At 51.3% G+C, this 23,463-nt stretch overlaps 2 protein-coding genes across 2 annotated transcripts in view; both read left to right on the forward strand.

Annotated features, from left to right (window-relative positions):
* QSOX1 (quiescin sulfhydryl oxidase 1) overlaps positions 1–4,136 on the forward strand; it is a 45,390-nt gene extending 41,254 nt beyond the window's left edge. The window contains exon 13 of the mRNA XM_039484752.1: positions 58–4,136. Coding sequence (XP_039340686.1) covers positions 58–609 — 552 coding nt within the window. The 3' untranslated portion in view covers positions 610–4,136. The remainder of the gene's footprint in view (positions 1–57) is intronic.
* Positions 4,137–17,979: 13,843 nt separating this feature from the next.
* Positions 17,980–23,463, forward strand: part of LHX4 (LIM homeobox 4) — a 73,481-nt gene continuing 67,997 nt past the window's right edge. The window contains exons 1-2 of the mRNA XM_039484754.1: positions 17,980–18,039; positions 18,523–18,574. Coding sequence (XP_039340688.1) covers positions 17,980–18,039; positions 18,523–18,574 — 112 coding nt within the window. The remainder of the gene's footprint in view (positions 18,040–18,522; positions 18,575–23,463) is intronic.

A 23,463-nucleotide genomic window follows, 5' to 3' on the forward strand; every position in this document is an offset into this window, starting at 1 on the left:
GAGGGGGAGGAGAGAGGAGGGAATGGGGAGGGGGAAAAGAGAGGAGGGAATGGGGAGGGGGAAGAGGACGGGGAAGAAAGACGACCAGGGAAACCCGAGGGCGCAGGGGTGGGAATGGAGGTGGGTGGCTCGGAGAGACGAGGCATCTTGGGGCCACGGAAGCCGAGTATTGTCCGGATGAACCCCAAGATGCAGGAGCTGGAGGAGGACATTGTGGACCTGGATTCCTTCAGCGAGCTGCACTACAAGAGCAAAGCCCTGAAGGCTGCGGCGGCCAACAAGGGGCGGCGGCTGAGCAAGAGGGACACCATCCCGCTGCTGTTGGCGGACAACAGCCATGAGGCCTTTGACTATGCTGCGGCCTGGGAGCGCCTGAGGCGGCGGGGGCTGGGCTCCAAGCAGCTCATCGGGGCCCTGGAGGAGGACGAAGGGGACGCCCTGAGGAGGAACCATTGGTTCCGCATGCTGGGAGTGGGCTTTTCCCGCCTGGACGTCAGCCTGTGCATCATCCTGTACTTCCTCTCCTCCATGTGCCTGCTGGGCATGTACACCTTCTTCCGCATGCGCACGAGGCACCGCAAGGGCCGCCCCGGCTTCCCCACGGCGTGAGGCTAGGGGGTGCCACGGGGTGGGGGTGATGGTATAGGTCAAGTGCTAACGATTCCTTCCGGGGGTCTGTGGCTGGAAAAGCGTCTGACTTTCTCTGTCAGGGTTGCTAGGGCAGTGGGTGCAGCTGGACGGCTTCTGGATCTTGCCACCACTGGCTACACGGACATGGGACCGCCCATCGGACAGATATGGCAGGGTGTTCTTCTGGGATCCAAGAGCCTTACCAAGCCACCTGAGCTCCTCAGAGACCTCTAGCAGAGCCACTGTCGGGTCAGGGTGAGGGGCTGGAGGACGGAGTGAACTGGGAGAGGTGTGGGGAGTTCTAGCTGCCTCCCTGTTTACAGTAGCTCAGCCTCTGGTAAGGATTGGGGGGAGTCTCCTTTCTGGTCTGTTTCCTGCTGCACTGCGGTGAAAGTGAATCCAGCCCAAAGCGCCCAGGCTGCCCCAGAGGGTGCAGAACTTTCTCTTTGCCAGATGATTCCTTCACTCTTGTAGGCCAGGATCGCTAACCTACCCAACCCAAGGTGCTCTCACACTATACTCAGGGTGTATGTCACCCACCCACACAAATAAGGGACGGCAGTGCCACTGGCTGGAGATACACATAACACAGACAGGTGCTGAGGAAGCCGTGTAGCCAGAGCTAAGCCAGTTCACCGTAATCCTGACCTGTAACACTCCTCCCCACCCCCATGTACTATTTGTGTCATGAGCCACTGCTCTCCTTATCCTAATGCATCTCAATCCTGTCTTGAAATACCACCTGCTCCACGCTCTTGGGTTCCTTCTATGCTGGCTCTGCATTTGTGAGAGAGACAGAGAGAAATGGCCACAGGGGTCAGACTCACCAATCGGCATCTGGCTTCTGAAGTTCAGGGCTCGCAGGGGAGGAGTTGCTCTGTTAGCCCAGAACAGCTGTTACGTCCAGCCTCTCTGCAGCCCAGAGTGCACATGGGCACAGAGGTGGGTGGGAAAGGACACGGACCCTTGGTCTGACCACAGACCGTTCTGCTGGAGCATCTAATTCTGTGCCACCTTGGCCTGTCATGTTGAGGCTGTCCCCAGCCTTCTCCTCTGTATGTGGCGTGGTGGCATTAGTGCTGGCAGGGTTCTGTGTCAGCCTGTGCTGTGTTTCACCTGCTGGGGGCATGCTCGGGCCAACGAGCCACCTCTCTGAAAGTCTTGCAGGCAGATTTGCTGCTACCTTCATGCTTTAAAAATAGAAGTGGGAGGAGGTGGTGGGCTTTGCCAGTCCCCCCAAGCCTATATTATAGTATAGAGTCTGTGAAACTGGGAAGAAACTGGAACTCTTCCTTTTGGCACCGTGGGTGGGGCCAGCCTTAGAGCCAAATTCCCCTAGTACAATGAAAAGCCATAGAACCTACCAGGAAGTCCTGTGCTGCTCCATTACTCCACTTTGTTCCCACCTGCTTCAGCATGCAAGCATGGGCGCCTCCATTAGGGTGCCCAGCTATGCATTTGGGTGCTGTGTTTTGGTCTTGAAATCCAAGCACCCAGAATTGGACACAAGTTTCCCAGATGCACCTGGGCGCTTGTTCAGTACTGGAAATATTCCCTCCCACATCCTTGTATAGTGAGCACTGTCAGCCCAGGGCATTAGATCTCTGACCCCTAGCGTTAGTGTATCTCACCGGCCTGCAGATGCTGTCACTTTGTTCAACCTTTCTATGAAACCCATTGTACTGGAGTCACCGTTGAGCTGAGGAAAGAGAATCCTAATGCAAATCTTGGCATTGCAAGAGTCACTTAACTTATCCCCATTCATACGCCAGCTCTTCTTGGGTCCCCATCCCCTGTCCTTTTGTTTGTGTATTATTTAGAGTGAGGTCTGCAAGGCAGGGACTGTCTAGCACTGTGCAAATGACCTTTGGGCTGGTGAGATCCAGAGGCTGGCTGCACACTGGGTGAAGGAGCATTGCTTGTTGATTGTTCTGAATGTAGCTCCTGGTACCATCCAAGTAACCCCAGGTACCCATAGGCTTTCTTCAAAGAGTGCATGCAACTAGTTACAAGTTAGGACCAAGCTTTTCAAAAGTTACCAGGGATTTTGTTTAGCCTGCTTGAGAGGCCTCGAAAGGGCCTTACTGTCACAGGCGGAAATCCAGCCCCTTTCAAGGCGTGTCAAGTGTAGCATCTGAAATCACTAGTCACCTTTGCAGACCTTGCCCTGGGGGACCTGCTGGGTTAGCTGTCTGTGGTGTGGTTTTGTGCTCCATCGCCAGGTGGAGAGCTAATGTAGATTGGCTGCCTGTGCTTCTGCCTCTGGCGTCTAGCCCTGGTCAGACAGCTGTAAAAATGCTACTGGCCGATCTGTACTCACACTGCCACTGGTGGGGCTCCTACAGCAATGATGAGTGACACCCAGCCTGACCTGGTTTTTGTCATCTCCCCGCTTTTTTATTGTTTCTTTTTGCATCCCAAAACCGGGGAGGAGGATGGGAGGAACCGGTGCCTGGAAATGGGGACAGCCCTGGAATTTGGGGGTGGAGAGCAATCTACGATCACCCTTCCCATCCCCCACTTGGTACTTGAGAACATCTCCTGCCCAGAGGCTCTCTGCCTTGTCCAGTGTAACCCGGTCCTGCCTTTGGGAGTGGTGAGGCTCCTGTGTCTCTCCCTTCCACGGGCTTGTGCTGTCCTGATGGATCTGACCTAAGCCTGCCGGGATGTTTCTTAAGCCCAGACTGGGATAGCTGAGTTCTTTGCTCTTTTCTGAAATGTGCCTTTAAAAAAAATCTGGACTCCTGAGCTGCAAAATATTGGCTTTGAGATCACCTGTGGATTCCTCCCTGATTTTTACTCGGTTACCTTCCTTTTGCCATCTACAGGCTGGAGCTGGGGGGACCAACTTGCTGGGCTACTGGATTTTGGTTTTTGGAGGGGGCTTGGAATGTATCTGAGCCTCCCAGGGCTGTGCCCGTGAGAAGCTATGCTAGCCCACTCAGAACTAATGGGCACTCCTCAACCATCTGAACTGGCCTGGCATCTGAAGCAGCTTGCTGCATGCCTGGTCCTTCATGAGCTGGTGTTTGTGGGTTGGAAATAGCCCTCAAAGGAATTCTGACATCACATGATGGGGTCACACATGCCCTTCCATGTTGCCTGGCATCATGGGTCTTTGTGTGTCACTGGAGAGAACCGATTCCTTTGGGTGGGGGGAGGGGTGCTGCACCATTATCTGTCTCAGCCAGTCTGCTGTAAGGGGCAGAGCGGCTTCCCTACTTGGCTGGTCCCAACCCAGACCTTTAGCTCAGAGTGTCGCCCCCAGGCTGAGGTCTGCAGGATGCTCTGCTCCGGGATGGGTGGAGGAGAAACATTTATCTTTAATTGTTATGAGAGGGTTGGGTTGGTTTCATTTTCTTCACTTTAAAAGTGGTGGTTGGTTTGTGCTCTGTTCCCAGTGCCAGGCTGCTGTGCCAGAAAGAGCCAGGGTCTCTGTGCGCAGTGTCTATGCTTGTGTTAGTGGAATAAATTATTTTTGCTAATAAACATTCTGCTGTGTTGGATCACGTGTGTGTCTAAAGTGTGTGGGTCTGAATTGCTGTGACGCAGAACAGTGCAACACAGGGCGTGACTCTCATCTGCTGAACTCGAGTGGGGCCAGCCAAGGAGCTGAGTGGGCTAGGGACCCGCCTGCTTTTCATTCATGCCCTGTTTACTCTTGTCTCTTCTCCACCTCAACTCTCCTTGGGCCTCCTGTTCCTGGCCTCCTTCCACTAGCCCCCTCCTGGCCCTGTGACCACCTCTTTTTGCATCCCCAGTGCAAATCCGATGATGCATTGTGTGCTACTGAACACCTTCTTGGCTTGGAGGGAGGGGGTCTGAGGAAAGATTTCTGACTCCCCTCTGTCAAAAGAAATCTATGCACATCCCTACATCTCTTCTGTCTGCAGGACCCTCCAGTGCATGGGCCCTCCCCGGGGGTGAAAGTAACTTAAAAGACTTATCCATACGCCGGAGTTCTGGGTGGGGTGTGGCCTCAACTGGAAGGGGCGGGCCTTTCAAGTTTTAAAAGCCCTGGGGCTCCGGCTGTGGCTGTGAGCCCCCGGGCCTTTAAATCACCCCGGAGCTTCCAGCTGCAGAGGTGGCTGGGAGCTCGGGTGAATTAAAAGGCCTGGGGCTCCAGCTGTGACGGAGCTCCAGGCCCTTTAAATCACCTCCGGAGCCCTGCCACCGCTACCCCGGCGTGGTGGGGCTAGGGCTGAGGTAGCAGCAGCAGGGCTCCAGAGGTGATTTAAAGGGCCCGGGGCTCCCCACAGCGGCTGGAGCCCTGGGCCCTTTAAATCACCTCCGAAGAAGCTGGTCCAGTCTGGCATGGCGCACCAGCTCTTGCCGGTATGCCATGCTGTACCGTACCGGCTTGCTTTCACCTCTGGCCCTTCCTGCCCTACCCTCAGGACTCAGCAAGGCTTCGCTCAAAGCCAGGCACCACACTGTATCATTTGTCATCTAAAGTAGCAACCCTTTTACAAGGAGTGTAGCCTTTGATTCTCCACCCCGCCTGTGCTCTGCTCCCCTCTGCCATGTTCCATCCCAAAGAGATTTAAAGTCCTGTTTCTCCTGTGCACCAACTTCACCTGGGAAGGGCCAGGAATAGCCTTCCTTTCGCTCTCTCTTGCCTTGTTTTAATCCAGCAGAAGATTGCATCACTCAGCCTGGCCTGGCAGAGAGAGGATGGCTCAGCTGTTTTCAGAGTTCCATCCTGGTTGGCTGCAGACTAGCCCAAGGCACGTGGCTGCCCATTGCTCTCCAGCCCTTAGCACCCCAGCAGCGCTGAACCAAGCACAGGCACCTTACCTGGCCATTTCTAGTTGGTCTCCCTGGCTCCCAGGTGCTTGGAGTGCTGCCCTGGTATTGGAGCAGTAGGTTGGCTGTTGCAGTTGGTTCTCCTGAATATGAGAGCACGCAGCTGTCTTTGGTCCTTGATGAGCAGGGAATGAGAAAGGGGAGAGGATTGTTAATGGATTATGGAGCCATTCACCTGTCACCAGCTTGATTCTACTTTAGGGGGCTGACTGGGCCACACCCAGTTGTCAGCTGTTCAGGGCCTGTGTCCGTTGAGTTGGTGGGACTCCATTCAGCTCCTGGTGGACAATTCATGTCACCACTGTCAGCACAGACCAGATCCTGGTGGGGCTTCCTGGCCTGAGCCACCTGCCCACCTTAGTGTGGGTCCTGTGTGTTGTGGTGAGGCACCTTAGTGGGGTGGGGTGGGGGGAGCTTGCCCCTGCCCTGGCAGCTGTGGTGGAAGGAAGTAGAGGGAGTTCTCTGCCCCCGGGCTGGCTGCCTCTGGTCCCTTTCACCAGGGCTCAGTTCACTTCAAAGGGCACCTGGGAGCAGGCTCTGCCCTGGCATATGGACTCCTCCATGGCACTGTCAGGGCAATCAGATGCCCTTGCCCCAAACGGGATGTTGGGGGGAAGGGAGCCTGGATATAGGGTGAGGATGCACCAGAAAGCATTTTTCCCATCTTCCCATGGGCACGCTGGGCAGTGCTGTCACCAGGCACTGTTAGTACCCTCTCTCCAGGGACGGGTGTGTGCTGCTGCCCGGGATGCTGAGCGTGGAGGCTGGGGCAGGCAGCGTCTCCTCCCTCCCCACTGTGCATCTTGCTGGGGCTTTGACTGTCTCAGTTGGTTTCTAAGGGATTGAATGAACCCATGTCACCTCCTCTTGTTTGCACTGTGGCCCCTTCTCCCCATGCCCCACCTCTCCCCAGAGCTGCTGGCCCCATTTCTCCTGCCCTTTTATCCTTGTTACAAATCATTAAGGAAAATGGTTGTTTTCCAGAGCTGGTCCCAGGCCATCTGCTCCCCTGGCGCTGGCTAAATCCTCCTGTAACAAATTCATTGGGATTACGCCGGCCGCCTCTAATCCCGGCCCTCCCCCCACTGCGGGGGATTTAAAAGGATTAGAGACCGGCTGATAATAAACTTTATTAAGGGGGGCAGTGGGTGTCAATCCGATTTGGAGCCTTTTTTCTTGACATCTTCACTTTGCTCAGGTGGGGATAGGGGAGACCCAGAGGTATCACAGGAAGTGGGGTGCGCTGGCTCTGGTTGGTATGGGGCGCAGGGGGACCTGGGTCCTTCGCACTGTGCCTCACACCTGCTTACGGCCTGTCTGGGAGCTGAGGGCCACTGGTGGCTGTGGGAAGAAGGCAGATGGGAGGGCAAGCAGTGAGGAGTCTTTCCCCTCTCCCTTCCTATCGCTCTCCCTTCCCCTTTCTCTCACTCTTGTTTCTTCTCTAAGTCCTTACTCCCCACCCGTGTCCCTTTTCCCATCTCGCTCTCTGCTCCCCACCTCCTGGGGGCTCTGTCTAGCACCTGCCCCCACCCACACACTCAAAGCAGCACAGGTGGTCCCCCTCCTCTGGGGAGGAAGGGTTGCCTAGTGGTTAAGGCACAGGCCTGGAGCTCAGGTGTTCTGGGTTTGGTTCTCTGCTCTGCCACCAACTCCCTGCATAGCCTTGGGAAAATCACTTCACTTCGGTGTGCCCCAGCTCCCATCTGCCAAATGGGACCAATACTTCCCTCCCCCCTAGGCTAAGTCCATTTTTGGCTGGGCGGTGATGGGGTGGGTAGATTTGGGCTGAATTTCTCCACAGCGTAAGAGCGGGAAGGCAGGTCCCGATCCTGGCAGGTGCCAGTTCTGGGTCCCTTCTAGCCAGGGGCGGCGCTAGACATTTTGCCGCCCCAAGCAGGGCAGCATGCCGCGGGAGGCGCTCTGCCAGTCCCGCGGCTCCACCGGACCCTCCGCAGGCATGCCTGCGGGAGGTCAACCGGCAGAGCTCCCCTCGCGGCATGGCACCCCAAGCACGCGCTTGGTGTGCTGGGGTCTGGAGCCGCCCCTGCTTCTAGCCCTGCAATTTCTCTGCCTGTCTGGATGCGGTGAGGGCTTAAATGGAAGCAGAGCTGCCCCCTGGCAGGCTAGTGGGTCTCCAAAGCGACAGGGCTGGGGTAGAAGAGAAATCACCAAGTTAGTGTTGACTCTGTCAGTTAGAAGTGGAGGGCCAGGGGCCTCTGCCTGCGGCTGTGCCAACCTACTAGGCCTCCTCCCTTGCTTTCGCTCCTATTCTGAGAGTGCATTAAGAGGATGAGGCTCTGTGGCCAGCGAGGGCTCAGCATGGCCTAGAATTAGCCTGGCTGCCTTTATATCAGGGAGAGGGGTGTTAGAGTGGGGAGAGCAGCTTGTTGCTGCAGGGGGGTGGGAGGGCTCCTGGGAGCCACTGGTTAAAACTCCTTTGCCCAACAGAAGGGAGGGGCTGGGGTGATCCCCCTGCCTCTGATGGCGTCACTCCGTTTTTGGATTCTGCTGAATCAGCCCTAGCACAGCAGCTCTTCTATTTAGGTTCTTGCACCACGACCACCCCAGCAACTCCCCAAACAATGTGTGGCTCTTTGCAATGGGGCAGATTGCACTAAAAGGCTGGTGTCTCCCAACCCTTCCCCAGGGGATGGAAACCCCAATATATGGTCTTCAGCCTCTCCCCATTTCATCATACGGATACCTCTTTCTATGCGATTATCCAGTATTCAGGACTCTGAGAGTTGCTCCTGTAGGAGGAGAAACTGATGAGGGAGTCAAGTATTTCTTTGCAATCCTGTTAAGTTACAAAGAAGTCACATAAAGTCCTGTTTCCCTGAACACAGCAGGAATCACAGTTTCCGTTGTTCAGGAGACCATTTCTTTGCTCACTGTTCCAAGCCTCTTTCCAGCCAGTCTTTAGTCCAAAAGCTGTCCTCAGCTTTTCATCAGGGTCACACTTCCCTGATTGTCTCTGAGGCTCCCTTGCTGCCTTCTCTGTGTGCTTCTCTTTCTTTCTTTCTCAGATGCACACAAACCTCACTCACCCAGCCCTCTGCATTTACACTCAGTCCCAAGGAAACCCTCTGCCCACATAACTCAGATTCTTGAGCAGCCTGGAATGTTGCCTGTGGCTGTGCAGTGACTTCTATTGTTTCAGCTATCTCACTCCATAAAGGAGCTGACATGCTTCTTACATGGATCCTGAATGGAGGCTGTTATGCCCATTAGCTGCAAGGAGGTTTCCCCCAACCCTCAACGTAACAGTTCACCTGTTGAACCCTGGACTGCACCATCAATACCCTCCGTATGGGTTGGGGATAAAGTATCAGCCTTTCCAGCAAAGGGTACTTAATCTAGTCTGTTTCTGCCTGCCCTCCTGCTGCTAGTGGGGAAATCATCCTGATGAAATGGAGAAAGCAAATGCTTCTATCTCCCCTTTGCAACACCTGCCCCACCCGCTCCCCTAGAATTTAGGGTTTGCCGGAGGCCACAAGGGAAGCCTCCCATAGGAGCATCAAGCTCTTGGCACATCTGTGCAAAGCCTGTGGACACACTGGCTGCCCTGTATCCAGAGAGAACGTCTGCCAGGGGCTGTGTGCCCCAAACACTATTCATGTCCGTCATTGCCCCTCCCCAGCCCTGTGATTGATAGATGGGGTGGATCCTCGTCATTAGCAGGGCTGCTACTGCCTCTGCCGCCTTTCACCCTGATTTCCCCAGGGTGCCTGTGAGCATTATCTATAAACCTAAGGGGTCCTCCCCTCCCCACCAGCTGGTCCCCTCTTCCATCAAGTGGGCAGGGCCGAGGGGAAAGGAGGGCTGCTTTGTGAGTGAAATACCCCAAGTTCAGCTTGAAGTATCTCCCAGCCAGCTGTAGGGGACAGTCCCTGACCTGCCTTTTCCATAGGCTGTTTTAGCAGTGAAGTGCTCGTGGCTAAGAGCTGGAACCATTTGTGTTGGCTACTGTTAGTGTCAGGGCAATGCAGCCGAGTTGCTGCAAAGTCCTCCCCTCCCCTCCTCACATGGCCTAATGGCTTCTTCCAAGCATTACGCTTGGTGTCCAGCTTCCTGGCAGAGACCTGCTGGGGGATGCCCATCATTCCCGCTGCCTTGTGCCCAGGCTGACTTGGAAACTACACCCTGAGTCCAGTTAGCTCCCGGAATGCTACACACCGCTGAAGGGCTGCTGCTCTTTACAATCCAGACATTTTGCATGGAAAAGGCTGGTTATCATGGGCACTGCTACTGTCCTACTTAAAGCAACAGCTGATTTAACAGAAAGGAAGCCTAAGCTCAGCTTTTCTTTGCCTGTGCATTTAATACAGGTGAAAGGTGCTAGCTAGACAGACAGGCCTGGAGATGGAAGTCCTGGACTCAGTCACAGCTCTCCCAGAGCACCGTGCTCTGCTTTGCCTCGAGGGGGGGGAACGGATTATGCCATCTCCATCCTTGCTCAGCCTATCAATGTGCGCAGTCCACTGTGCAGAGTTGTCCAAAGGGGCCACTTGTGTTTGATGCAAACGCCTGCCCTGTGGGATCCCGCAGCTCATGTCACATAAGCCACCAAACAGTTATTAATGACTTCGTCTCACTATGAATGCACAATTTAGCAGTAAGTGACATCTCTCCTTGCGAGTCCCCTCAGCCAATCAGGGGTCCCTGGGTAGAGCAGGGTGAAGAACTGATATTTCGGTTTGGTGGTAGTTCAGAAAAATTGGGGAAAAAAAATCAGTTTGGGGCAAACCAAATCTGAAATGTTCCTGAATTTTTGGTGAATCAAAAGTCTGTTTCAGATCTGTTCTTGAGCATGGGGTTGTGTCCCTGACTATCTTGGCTAGTAGCCATTGATGGACCTATCATCCATAACCTTTTCTAATTATTTTTTTAACCTGGTTATACCTTTGGCCTTCACAACATCCCCTGGCAATGAGTTCCACAGGTTGACTGTGTGAAGAAGTACTTTTTTATGTCTGTTTTAAATTTGCTGCCTATGCATTTTATTGGATGACCCTGGGTTCTTGTGTTATGTGAAAGGCTAAATAACACTTTTTCTCCACATCGTTCCTGATTATGATTGAGGTCTATAGCCTCCCTTAGTTGTCTTTTTGCTAAGATGAACAGTCCCACTCTTTTTAATCTCTCCTCACCTAGAAGCTGTTTCATACCCCTCATCAGTTTTGTTGCCCTTCTCTGTACTTTTCCAATTCTAATATGGTTGTGGTTTTTTGAGATGAGATGAGAACCGCATGCAATACTCAAGGTGTGTGTGTGTGTATCATGGATTTATATTGTGGCATTATGGTATTTTCTGTCTTACTATGTATCCCTTTCCTAATGGTTCCTGACAGTCTATTAGCTTTTTGGACTGCTGCTGCACACTGAGCAGATGTTTTCAGAGAATTATCCATAAGGACTCCAGGATCTCTTTCTTGCATGGTAGCAGCACATTTAGACCCCATCATTTTGTATGTAGTGTTGGGATTATGGTTTCCAATGCGCATTGCTTTGCATTTATCAACATTGAATTTCATCTGCCATGTTATTGCCCGGTCACCCAGTTTTGTGAGATCTCTTTTGCAGTCAGCTTTGGACTTAACTATTCTGAGTAATTTTGAATCAACTGCAAACTTTGCTACCGCACTGTTTTACCCCTTTTTCCAGATCATTTATTACTATGTTGACAAGCACTGGTCCCAGTACAGATCCTGTGAGGACCCAACAATATATGTAGCTCCACTGTGAAAACTGGCCATTTATTCCTACCCTTTGTTTCCTAGCTTTTATCCAGTTACTGACCCATGAGAGGATCTTCCCTCTTATTCCATGACCACTTGCTTTGCTTAAAAACCTTTGGTGAGGGACCTTGTCCAAGGCTTTCTGAAGTCCAAGTACATTATATCCACTGGATCATCCTTGTCCACATGTTTGTTGACTTCCTCAAAGAATTAGTGAGGCATGATTTCCCTTTACAAAAACCACATTGACTCTTCCCCAACAAATCATGTTCCTCTGCATATCTGATCATTCTGTTCTTTACTATAGTTTCAACCAATTTGCCTGGTACTGAAATTAAGCTTACCAGCCTGTAATTGCCAGGATCACCTCTGGAGCCTTTTTAAAAAATCAGCATTACATTCCTATCCTCCAGTCATCTGGTGCAGAGGCTGAATTAAGTGATAGGCTACATACCAGTTAGTAGTTCTGAAATTTCATAACTGAGTTCCTTCAGAACTCTTGGGTGAAGACCTTTTAGTTCTGGTGACTCGTTACTGTTTAATTTATCAATTTGTTCCAAAACCACCTCTACTGACACCTCAGTCTGGGACAGTTCATCAGATTTGTCACCTAAAAAGAATGGTTCAGATGTGAGAATCTCCTTCACATCCTCTGCAGTGAAGACCGGTGCAAAGAATTCACTTAGTTTCTCCACCACACAGCCTTGTCATCCTTGAGTGCTCCTTTTGCACTTTGCTCGTCCAATGGCCCCACTGATTGTTTGGCAGGCTTCCTGCTACTGATGCACTTTAAAAAAATTGTTGTGGTTAGTGGTTAGCTTTTGCGTCTTTGCTAGTTGCTCTTCAAATTCTGTTTTGGCCTGCCTAATTACACTTTCATACTTGACTTGCCAGAGTGTGTGCTCCTTTCTATTTTCTTCAGTAGATTTGACTACCAATTTTTAAAGGCTGTCATTTTGTCTCTAACCACCTCTTTTATTCTGCTGGTTACTCATGGTGCTACTTTTTTGTTCCTCTTACTGTCTTCTTTGCTGGGGAGGTGGGGGGAGATACATTTTGTTTGAACCTCTATTATTGTGTTTTTAAAAAGTTTCCATGCAGCTTGCAAGCATTTTATTCTAGTGACTGTTCCTTTTAATTTCCATTTAACTAGCTTTCTCATTTTTGGATAGTTCCATTTTTTTGAAGTTAAATGCTGCTGTGGTGAATTTCTTTGGTATTTTTCCTCTACAAGGATGTTAAATTTAATCACATTATGGTCACTATTACCAAGCAGTTCACCTCTTGGACCAGAGTGGGGAGTTGAACCTGAGTCTTTCGCGTTTCAGGTGAGTACGTTAATCACTAGGCTAAAGGTTATGGGAGGGTGGGAGCACCATCTCCTCCTGCAGCCATTTTGTAAATGTCTGAAAAGATTTGTGTCAAATTCATGAATAGTTTGGGGTCGATTGAAATTAAACTGTTAGTCCAAAAACCTTTGCCCAGCTCGAGTGTTGGACAAACAGCTCAAGTCTCTGGAGGGTCTCCGGGCCCCCACCTGCCGGAGCATTTTAGGTTATTCCTTTGGTCCCTTTTTTCTCCAGTTAGTGAACTACAGAATCTTGAGTGGGCAGCAATTGCCTGACAGCGAGTGCCCAGAACAGCCCTCCTGCCTGTCCTCCTGAAATGGACAAAGGGACGGCATGTCTGCCATGGGAACAGGACAAGGGGAAGGGGCAGGAAGGGATGGCGCTCAGCTCATTAACCTGCATGGTGTGTGTTTCCTCAGACTCTCTCTTCTGGGCCCTATTCCTGTTCTTCTGCCCTCCCATCTCCAGACCTTGCTGTTGGGTCTCTCTCTCTCCTTCCCTTGGCTCTGTACCCTTCTTTGAAAAGTAGAATCTTCTTTCCTCATCCTGTGTCTCTTCCACGTTTGCTCTCATTCCATGCTATCATCCCCCTCCTCTCGCCAACCCCTCCTCTCTCCAGGTTGAGGTGTCTCTATCCACCTTGACCCCACCCTTCTGCTGGTCTCTCTGTGCTGCTTGCTTCCCCCTGCATTACATGGTCTCTCCATGATCCTCCTCCAGCCTTTCCTCTCCTCCCTCCCCGACCATGTCATCCACCCCCTTCTCACCCACAGCATCAACTCTCTGGGGTTCATTCTTCGGATTCTTCCTCCTTCTCCTGAAGGGGGCTGCTGCTGAAAAAGGGGTGCTGTGTTTCTCTGCACACCCACATATAGCCCCTCTCCTGAGGCACGGCTCCACCCTGGTGTTTGCTAATTGGTGCTGCTTCTCCCTGTCCCCTCACATGGTTCTTGATTTTGGCACCTGGTGCCTCCACCCCTGGTGACTCCTCTCTGTGCTTGGGCCACAAGGGGTGCTGGTCCATGGGACAATAACTAATACAACCCAGTACCAAAAACAACAAAATATATTAATACAGGCCCCCACAAATGAAATGTCACACTCTGAAAGACCAATATAACACAGGCGGCTGTACTGGGGACAGGAAACCAAGGCTCTAAGGATGGAAAGGATTAAGATGAACTAAAATACTCAAACATCAACAATATAACAAACTCCCCAGCTCCCTACATTCATCACTGTACACAACTCCCTCGCTTCCTCCTTAGCACCAGCCCAGGGAGATGGGACACTGAGGATAAATCCTGCGATGAGTGCTGTGATTGCTGGTTGGCTTGAACAAAAAGAAAGGGGTTTCCTTACAGTGTCTTCACCCCTAGGCAGGGGCGGCTCCAGGCCCCAGCACGCCAAGCATGTGCTTGGGACGGCAAGCCGTGGCGGGCGCTCTGCCGGCACCGCGAGAGTGGCAGACTGCCCTCGGCGGCTTGCCTGCCATGCTTGGGGTGGCAAAATCCCTAGAGCCGCCCCTGCCCCTAGGTGGGGTGGGGTGGGGTAGAGTCCTCTCCTGGCTCCCTCGGCTGGAGTACTATGGAGGTCTCGGCTAGGTCAAGGGACCTGGCACTGGGTGGACTCTCCCCCCCCCCAGCCCCCGACTACTTGGCTGGAACTCCCTGATCGCCTATTAAATCCCACAACAGTTCAACATCTCCCTGTGGGTGGGGAGTGGGAGTCGAGCTTCCCCAGGCTGTGTTGCTCCTCTCCCCACTCCAAACCTAAACAGCCCCAATGTGAAACCAGAAGAATTCCCAAACTGTCTCTAAGGCAGCCTGGCCCTCCCACTAAGGGACTGAGCAGTCCAGGCCCCTCATTGGCCCAGCAAACTGTCTATATAAATCACTCCATCCAAAGCATCCTCATCGGCTTTTGTAGGAGTTTCCAGTCTACTCCGTCCTCTCCCCAGACCTTCAGCAGGCTGGGAGATGGAACCGTTGTTGCTGTAGTCCAGCGGCTAGGACCAGAGTCTGGGCTCAGCGTTCCAGAAGCTGGCAAACTCCAAAGGGGTTTCACACACGTACATTCTCTGCCCAAGTGAGCGGAAGAGAAACAAATCCAAGACAGAACAATGCTCAGGTCCCCATGAGCGAGTGCAGTGTGTGTCCCCCCTCGGCCACATGCTGCAACCTCTTCACCTCACAAAATGGCAGCTGCCCTGCCAACAGCAGCCTACTAGATTCTTAAAAGTGCATAGACAGCAATGATGCAAGCTTCCCTCCTTGCTGCTCTCCAGCCACTGTGCCTCCACCCTAGCCTGGAGAGCACACTTCTATAAGGAGGGGCAATTGGGTCTCCAGGCACAATTGTCCTTGGCCTCTCTTGCTGAGAGGAGCCAGCGAGTGCTAGCTGTAGTTCTGTGGACAATTGTCCACTTGAGACTAGACTGAGAACAACTAACTCATTTTGCTGAAGCCACCCAACAGCTGCTAGATGACAGTTTGCATCCACTCCTGGACTTGAGCCAGCCACTTCAAGAGCTATGTCTCCACAGCCCATCGTCAAGCCTTTGAGTCATTCAGTCCCCACTGCTTTGGACAAGTGTGGACATGAGCGGAGACAGAACTAGCAGGTGTACACCTGGGCGGATGCTAGAGGAGGACAGGACAGCCATAAAGCTACAGCAAGCCAGTTATCTCAGAGCTGCAGGGAAGTTCTGCTCAGTTTAGCATTACTGCCAGGCAGAGCAGTGAGAATTACAGAAGGAACTATAGCTGCCAGTGCAGGCAGGAAAAAGAGAGGCCAACAACCAGACTTTCTATAATCCTGATTGGGGCATTCCAACTCCTTCTAAGAACCTGGCCCAGGCTTTCCTCAAGGCCAACACAACTGCCCTGACTCAACCACACGCAGGCAATTCGGGAGCTTCTTTCTTGAGGCTGGCTCAAGATAGGGTAACTCAATTGCCTCTTGTGCTCTGCTGCAAGATGTGAATACGCAGCATGCAGCTTTTCATGCTCTAAATGAGCCAGATACAGGGCTCGTGCCAAGGAGAGCAGAAAGGGTGCTGGTCACCCTGTACTGAGGCAGAACAGAGCAATTAAACTAAACAAAATAGGCCAGACACGCCAACAAATGACCCTTTCCTTGGGGCTTTTTCACCATCATCTGTTTTGCTATTTAAATAAATATGATATAGTTCAGCATTGTTACCCTATGCCCTGGGACTGAGCATCCCTGTACAGTATCCATTCTGCAGCTCAGCCAACAGGGTCTGGGGTTTCGCCAATTTTCCATGTATTAGTTCATGAAGCACTGAGTGTATCTTTTGTTATTATTCATGCGACTTTCTTATGCATGATTCTGATGGTGCTGTCTACGAACCACACTTCAAGCTAGGGACGGCTGGGGCAGCTAAGTCCCACCAATAATGCCCCAGCTGCCAGCCATGTTAGCTAAGAGGTGAAAACATTTTCTAATATACTACGGTACTGCTGGATGCAGTACCACCTTCTGCCATAAGGGGCTCCTGGTGGTTCTCTACCCTGCTCATATAGCAGAGGATGCAGATGCAAAGCAGGCCTCCAGGAGCTCATTTCGATTCTGCTAGTGAGGGTGCAGAGTTCCTCTATGCCTAGAAGAAGGGGAGGGAGGAGAAGCAGCTAAGCTAAGCTCCCCCCCCACCTCACCCCCTTACTTTAAACCGACTCAGCAATGCTAGCTCGTAGGAGCAATACGAAGACACAGGTCTCTGTGAGGTGACTGGCCAAGTGCCGCTACCTTAGTGGAATAAGGTCAAGACAAAGCTCTCTCTGAAGTTCCTGGGTCAGCAGCTCCGCCTTGCTGGGCTGGTCTCAAGGAAGCATTGAGGCAGAGCCGTCCCTGGGGTATGGCGAATAGGGGCGACTGCCCTGGGCCCTGTGCTTTTGGGGGCCCTGCAGAAGGCAGGTGGGGAGGTTAGGCAGGAGGCGGGTGGGCGAGTGGAGTGAGGAGGTGAACGGGGAGGCAAGCAGCAGGCAGGCAGGGGGGACAAGGAGGAGCCCCCCTACCAGAACCTCCCCCTCCCCCCAGCACTTTCTGCCCGCTGGTGGGCCCCACTGATCAGAACCTCCCCCTCCCTCTCAGCGGCTACCACCTGTCGTGGCATCAGGAGGCGCTGGGGGGAGGGGAGAGGAATGAGGGTGCAGTGTGCTCAGGGGAGGGGGCAGAAGTGGGCAGGGAAGAGGCGGGATGGGGGCAGGAAGAGGCTGGACAGGAAGGGGTGGTAAGGGGCAGGGGTGGGGCCCTGGGGGAAGGGGTGGAGTGGGGGGCAGGGGACTGGATGGAGCCAGAGGGAGCACCTCCCAACAGATTAGAAACTTGGTGCCTATGTCCCGGGCCCTGCACCCCCCTAGGCATGGCCCTGCACTGAGGTCATTAACTCAGTGCCCCATCTTGCTGGATTGCTGTTTGGCACAGGCCTTTGTGAGGTCACTGTCAATGTCTTCACCAACAGATTATTTCTAAAGGAAATGTGGTGTATTGTATTCCCATTGTAACCTGTCACTTAAAATTGCAGGGGTTTTCTTGCTCCTGCTTGCATTAAGGGGGTGGGGGAAGAGGTCTGAAGAGAAGTGTGGGACCTGGGCATAGCAGCAGTCAGGAGCCAACAGCCAGTCTAGAGCAAGGTGGGGTGAGTGGAGCCTCTCTGTTTTAGGGAGCAGCCTGCTTTGTTGCTCTCTGTTTTGGAGTCCTTGTGGGTTATCTTTCTGTAGTCTAGGAAATAAAGCAGTGTTGTGTTGCAACCTTCCAGTATGAGTACTTCACATCTAACTTCTCTGTGTGTATGTTCTACATAACAGGAAGTCACTGCAATATTCTACTGCAATGGTGCGAAACACTATGAGATGTGGTGTTGGGGTGGTCACTGTGGAATACTGTAGCATTGTTTTATTAAGGGTTGCTCGACTTCTGAATTGGATGTCTCTGTAATCTGTGAATAGAGGTTCTATCTGGGTGTCATGCTTGGAGTGTGGTTATTCTGGCAGCCCCTTTGAAAAGGGAAGTTATGGCAACAGATTCCCTGTGACATGGGTGGAGAGAGCATGTAGGCATTATCTTGGAATGAGGAAAGGGGCTGGAATAGGAGCTACTCCCACCAATTTCTCCATTTTACAATAAGAGATGATTCCAGGCATCTTCCTGGGCGAATGGTCTCATTCTAGTGATAAATGAAGACTCATTTTGACAGGCCCAGGAGATCCAGAGACATCAGGAATCATAATACTATAAAGGGGAAAGCATGACAGCAAAGACCTGATTAGGAGAGGGAATTGTCCTGCGCCATAAAGGTCAGGTATGAGTTGAGATAACAGCCCGTCTGTGTCAGAGGGATTTGGATCTGGAATTAGGGACAGAGGGATCCTGTAGTATCAGGTGTGTGTAGGATGGAGTGGGATTCAGATGGGCAAGAAGTGTGATTGAACATGGAGCAACCGCAGGGTCGTGTGGGACCTGGAGCTCTGCTGAGGCCCAGGGGAGCAGTAGTAAGACAGAGAGTAGGATAATGGCAGGCTTGCATGGGTCAACTCGAACTCCTATGAAGCAGGGAGAGCCCCCTCCTCCCCTCACCCGACCAACTTCTGGATGGAGCTTCCTGGCCTGCAACTAATTACCTAAATGGACACAGGCTGTTGAGAGACAGTCGCTATTCCCTAATAGAATTTGCCCTCAAGTGCAATTTAATTTTCTCTGAGGTTGTTTTTCCAGCCCCCCTTTCTCCCCCGTCCTCCCCTGACACACACACAGAGTCACTTTCCCAGCTTCAGAGTGGGATCAAAGTACGTTCTCTTCTGGGAGACCTGCCACCTTTGCCTCTTCCCTTTCCCTTTCCACCTTGTTTTCTTCTCCTCTTAAGCTTGTTTTTGGGGCATTTAAATAAGTCCCCACAAGGACCCAGGCCCCTCGATGTATGTGTATTGGAGCAAATATGGATTCAGCTAATGTTTAAATATTTTCAGTTAAAATAGCATCCTCCTGCTCTGCAGTTCCTGAAATGGGAGACTGTTTCGTCAACCTCTGGTGAGTACAGAAGCTCGTCCGTGTTTGTAAATACTTTGTACCTGGATCCACCTCTCTCTCTCTCGCTCTAGCCAGAGGAAGGGGGTATGCAAGATGAGGGGGTATAGAATGGATAGCACTGGAGTAGTGGGGGAGGGGCTATTGCAACGTTCTGTGTAAAACATTTCTGTGTTGTAGCTATGGCTAAGCATTCATGTATTCCTGCCTGGGTGATCAATAAGGGCTTGCTGCCGAGGCTCGTGGGTGCTGGGGAGCTGCAGAATGGAGGGGATCCTGCCAGCCCAGCCCTTGTCTGAACAGTCCTTGATTTCCTTTAGAAGGGCTGAGGGTGGATTGTTTTCTGCATCTCGGCTCTGATGGCTGCGAACATTCACCCCTGGTACTGGGGGGGATTTTTCACATTGGTTCTGTTGCGCCAGGCTCTGGGCTGGAGCCGCGCTCTTTGGGGATTTGGTTTTTCAGCTGATGGTTTATCTCTCCTTCCCCTCTGCCCACTGCTCCTCTTAAAGGGAAAACAGCCCTTGTGAAAGGGGAGAGTAACCCCAAGGGCCATAGCACAGGCTGACCTCATCAGTTGTCTCTCCATTGCAGACTGAGGGCAGCTTTTGGCCCTTCCTGATCTTTAGTTACCGTGGGCAGGAGACGGGTGTGTGCGTGCTGGCCCTTGGGGAGTATTTGCCCACCCTGTGCTTTAGACTGTTTCTCTAAGTGGACTGAGGGCTGTGAAAGGTGATCAGCTGACAGCCCTGGAAGCCAAATCCTGTGTCCTCACCAGAACAGGTCCACTCCAGGCAGCAGCGCTGAAGCTTCCCCGCCCATGTGCCCCAGCCCCGCACATGGACAGACCCCCTCTGGGGATGAGAAGGTAGCTCAGTCTCCACGATCCTTGGCAGCTCGGCGCAAACTGTCAGCATGTTTTATGGCTGACATTGACAGCGGGAACCAGGCTGAGACCCACCACGCTCCTTTCCTATAAGCCAGTGAACAGCCATCAGTGACTTGTGGTGTCTTTTGACTTGGGCTGGATTTCAGTGGCTGACCTAGCTGTGAAAGGGGCTTTATCTCCTTACTAATCCGTGAGCCTTTCTGCAATGGAGACAAGGCCTTTATTGGGGTGCTTTTGGAGGGCTGGATCTTACCCTGGAGTACCTTGCCTCTCTAATATCCTGGGACTGACACAGCTACAACAACACTGCATGCTAGCATGGGATGAATGAACCTTGATCCTAGCTGACATCAGAATACCAGCCCCAGGGCCACAGCGGGTGGAAGGTTCCTTTGTTTCTAATCTCTTTACACGGCCCTGCGTGGTTCTAGTGTTTCCAGTCTTGGCTGTAGTTGTCTTCACACAGGCCCTGATTCAGCAAGGTTCTTAAGCACATGCAGAGCTTAAAGTTAGCTATGTGCTTAAATCCCTTGCTGAATTGGGGCAGAGCTAACATTCGCATGCACAAATCGTTAAGGTGGGTGTGTATTTATATAACTTAAATGTATACAGGTGGGGCAGGGGACTGTTTAGTTGTATTATTCTTTAATATTACTGGTAGCAGCTAGAGGTCCCACTTTGCATCAAGGGCCCGGAGTGCTAAGCATTGTACAAACACAGAGCTGGATACATAGCTGCACCAAAGAATATGCAATCAGAAGCCACCAGTGCCTCGTGGGAAACTCTGAGATAAATTCTCCTTACAGATTTCTTATGATTTATTACTGAAGCAGTGGTGTTTTGGTTAAAAAAAATAAGTTGGTAAACTACCCTCAGCTAAACTTCATGTATTCCCCAAATGAGAAGTGGGTAAGCTCCGTTTACCTTAATTTACCCTCGACTACACTCCTGTATTGAACCCAGGGGCCCTAATCAATATCAGGCCCCCATTGTGTCAGGTGCTATATAAACCCAAAATAAACAGTCCCTACCCTAACAAAATCATTCTGGGTTTCCAGAGTGTTTCTGCTTTTATATCTGCTGTACATTTACAAGAATACAGGGCTTCTGCTCATTCCCTACCTTAAATCGTGATCCTGTTCTTGTGACCTCATAATCCTCTGCTTGTGACAACATAATGAACTGCTAAAACATTTGATTATGATGTTACAAGCAGAGACTTATGAGCCCACAAACAGAGGATTATGACTTCTGGTGGGAGAATAAACAGCAAGAACAAGTGAGTTTTTACCAATAGTAAATAATCCAACCCAAGAGATAGTAGAGAGAGTTTTCATGCAAACCACCCTAGTATTTAAAAACAACAACAAAAAAAACCCCACTGAAACCTTATTATTTAGGCCCTGGGGGCAGATCTTCAGCTGGTATAAACAGACATAGCTCCACAATGGAGCAATGACAATACACCAGCTGAGGATGTTCCCCCAAGGAGTTCTAGGAGGTGTATACTCATGATACCTGGGAGGACGCAGCCATTCTCCCAATGAATCTCCCTGAGCAGTGCCCTCCTCACAAAGCGAAGAAACAGTCTGGTAGGGAGCCTGTCACGGAGCAGAGCTGGATTAAGAGACCAGGAGTAGCTTTACCAATTCGGACACCACTTTGCAGATGTGGCACCAAGTTAAATGTCCAGCTGGTTTCTTTCTGGCTCTTGACGGATAAGAACCAGAATTTGGGCCTCTCTCACACTCGAAACAATTATTTAAAATCATCATCGACAGAGAGGACCCAGCAGCAACCTTATAAAATACAAGGCCAGGCCAGGATCTGCCTCCCGGCTCTGCTCCTGCAGTTTGGCTGGCTGCTGCTGGTGGCTGCAGACATGGTAATGTTAAAGAAAGAGGGAAACGTCTCTGAATGCCCAGGGTGCCTTTGCTCCAGGGTGATATTCTGTCCCCCCCCACCCCTCTTTGGCAGGGATGCAGGGTTTTCACTTGTACAAACTGCCCAGTTCTTTCCACAAAAGAGTCTGCTCTCCCCTCCACCCCCCACAAAAAAAGTCAGTTTTAAAAAAATCAAAGCAAATCCTGAAATTATTTTGTACTTTATGTAGAAATGGGATTTCCCCCCTCCCTGCCCCAAAACACTTAGTTTTGCTGGAAAGAAGGGAGTTTGCTGGCCCCAGAACCAGGTCTCTTGTCTCTCTGGCCCACCTAACCCTGCCACCTGTGTCTTAGGTTTTCTGTGTCCCGGTAACAGCGCTGTGCCAGACAGATGACCAGAAAATAAGAGCGCACATTCCAGATGGCCAGAGGGGAAGGTCAAGAGACAAAAGAAAGGCTAGGAGGGTAGAGGAATGGATGACGGATGACTGGAAAGCCATGGAGAGTCAGCGCACACAGGATCCTGTTCTTTCATTGGACAGCTCCTAGCAGCTCCCTCTGGGAAGAAGGAAACTCCCTTGAGGTTTGGCTCTGTATTGCCCTCCTTGCTTTTTCTTTGCTGCTATGAGTAATATGGACCAGGGCAGAGGGTCTATATCAATCTAGCAAAGCAGAAAAATGAATGAAAATTGAATTCCCCGAGGAGAAGGGGGTGGGGCGGAAGCTGTTATCCAGACAGAAAGATAAATCAAAGAGTTCGGGAGAGGAAGAAGAATGAGCTGGTTTCCACTAGCAATGGAATAATTAGGGAAACAGGTTCCAAATGCGAACAGGAATCTGGGAGGGGAGGAAGATGATGGCTGTGAGTCTGTGCATTCCGCTTTGAGCCCAGCTTCTAGATCTGCATTTAGGAAACTGCCTTTCAATTGCCTAGCGGTCTGTCTTGTGCTTATAGTCACCCTCCAGAGACAGCTGTCTGATTCCCAGAGACACAGCTCGGACTGCGCTCAAGAGACTGCAGCTCCATTCCCTAGAGGCGGCTGCACTCTGTGGGTGTCTTAATGCACTTGAGAGGCCGGGGCTCAGTTGACGGGTGGAGGACTAGGCTGGAGTGTAATTCCTACCGTGCTGAAGAGAGACAGTGGTTTGCTCCCCCAACCCCAGGAGCTGACTTCTAAATCTCCCTGCACTTGAAAGACTGCAGCTTGATTCCGCCTGGCTTAGCACAGAGAGCCCAGGGCCTTTCAGTGACTGCGGCGTAATTCTCAGAGATTTGCATGTAAAACCTACTGCCTTGAAGAGACTGTGCTTTGATTCCCATGTGCTGATTGGAAGATGTTCCTGCGCGTCAGAAAGGAAAGCTCTAGTGAGTAGTTATCCTTCTTAGGGAGCTGTCCAATAGAGATTGGCTAATATACATTTGTATGTATCTATTAGTTGGCAGAATGCAGATGAGTGTTAACTGTGACTACTAGAATCAGTGTATCTGGACCCCAGTCACTTGTCAGGTATTAGTCTTGACCCCGGTCAGGACACTGAGTCCAGGAAAGAAAGTTCATCTTACCAGCTCTCCTGAGTTTCATACCCTGATTATACCCATGTCAAAGGTGCATGACAAATGCACTGATCACATGGATGTCAGCCCCATATCTGCAGGGAGGGAAAGTATATTGTATATGTGTGTATGCAGGGCAATTTAACAGCTGCTTTAATTACTTGTAAAGTAAGCAACACTTGGTTTTAAATAGCACAACTTGCCTTATGATATCTTTGACAAACTGTGATGTTTTGCTTTGCTCAGTCCCACTTTGCATCATCAGATTTGAGTTGGTGGATGCATGTGACACACACACAAGGATTAATCAACTCTTGGTAGTTGCTTTGGGCTTGGCTTTCAGTGGAGCCAAGCACTCACGGCTCTCCCTAACTTCACCTGGCATTTTGGGTGTAAAACACTATTGTATCCTCAGGGTTATGTACAGCCAGATGGAGGTCTTCTCATGAGGTCATGATTCTGCCTATGTTCCACTGGTTGAGTGTGTTGTCACTCAATATCTTTTAGGAGTGGAGTTCTTTGCAAAGCTTTGGGAGACTCCATCTTGATCCTGTAGTTAAATTAG

Source organism: Mauremys reevesii, linkage group 8, assembly GCF_016161935.1.
Source record: "Mauremys reevesii isolate NIE-2019 linkage group 8, ASM1616193v1, whole genome shotgun sequence".
Classification (NCBI taxonomy): Eukaryota; Metazoa; Chordata; order Testudines; family Geoemydidae; genus Mauremys; species Mauremys reevesii.